Source organism: Zerene cesonia, chromosome 2, assembly GCF_012273895.1.
Source record: "Zerene cesonia ecotype Mississippi chromosome 2, Zerene_cesonia_1.1, whole genome shotgun sequence".
NCBI classification, from domain to species: Eukaryota; Metazoa; Arthropoda; class Insecta; order Lepidoptera; family Pieridae; genus Zerene; species Zerene cesonia.
The window spans coordinates 4,996,410-4,996,699 of record NC_052103.1 but is presented as its reverse complement, the minus strand read 5'-3'; the positions used below and the strand labels follow the sequence as shown (position 1 = coordinate 4,996,699).

General features: G+C 39.0%; 1 protein-coding gene across 1 annotated transcript in view; it reads right to left on the bottom strand.

Annotated features, from left to right (window-relative positions):
* LOC119834482 (SH2B adapter protein 1) overlaps positions 1-290 on the bottom strand; it is a 7,482-nt gene that overhangs the window by 6,499 nt on the left and 693 nt on the right. Inside the window, 1 exon segment of the mRNA XM_038358856.1 lies at positions 79-290. This exon segment is cut by the window's right edge and continues 109 nt beyond it. Coding sequence (XP_038214784.1) covers positions 79-290 — 212 coding nt within the window.

Below are 290 nucleotides of genomic sequence, written 5' to 3'. Positions count from 1 at the left end.
AGTGGATAAGTTAGATACATGTATAATCCCACCAGTAACAACTAGTGTTTAATTAAGTTATTAAAAAAGTACCATTACCTTTAAAACAAACGTATTTTCATGATCAGGCATTTCTAATGGTGTAGTTTCTCTTGCCTCAGATATGAGGAAGCAGAACACACCACTTCTAGGTTTTTGAGCTTTGGGCGGGGAATAAAACTCCAACATGTACCCACCAACAGTTTTAACTAGAGCTAGTCTACACTTCTCCCATTTTTGTGGGCCTCCTGGTTGCTCCAAGCTTTCAGGAG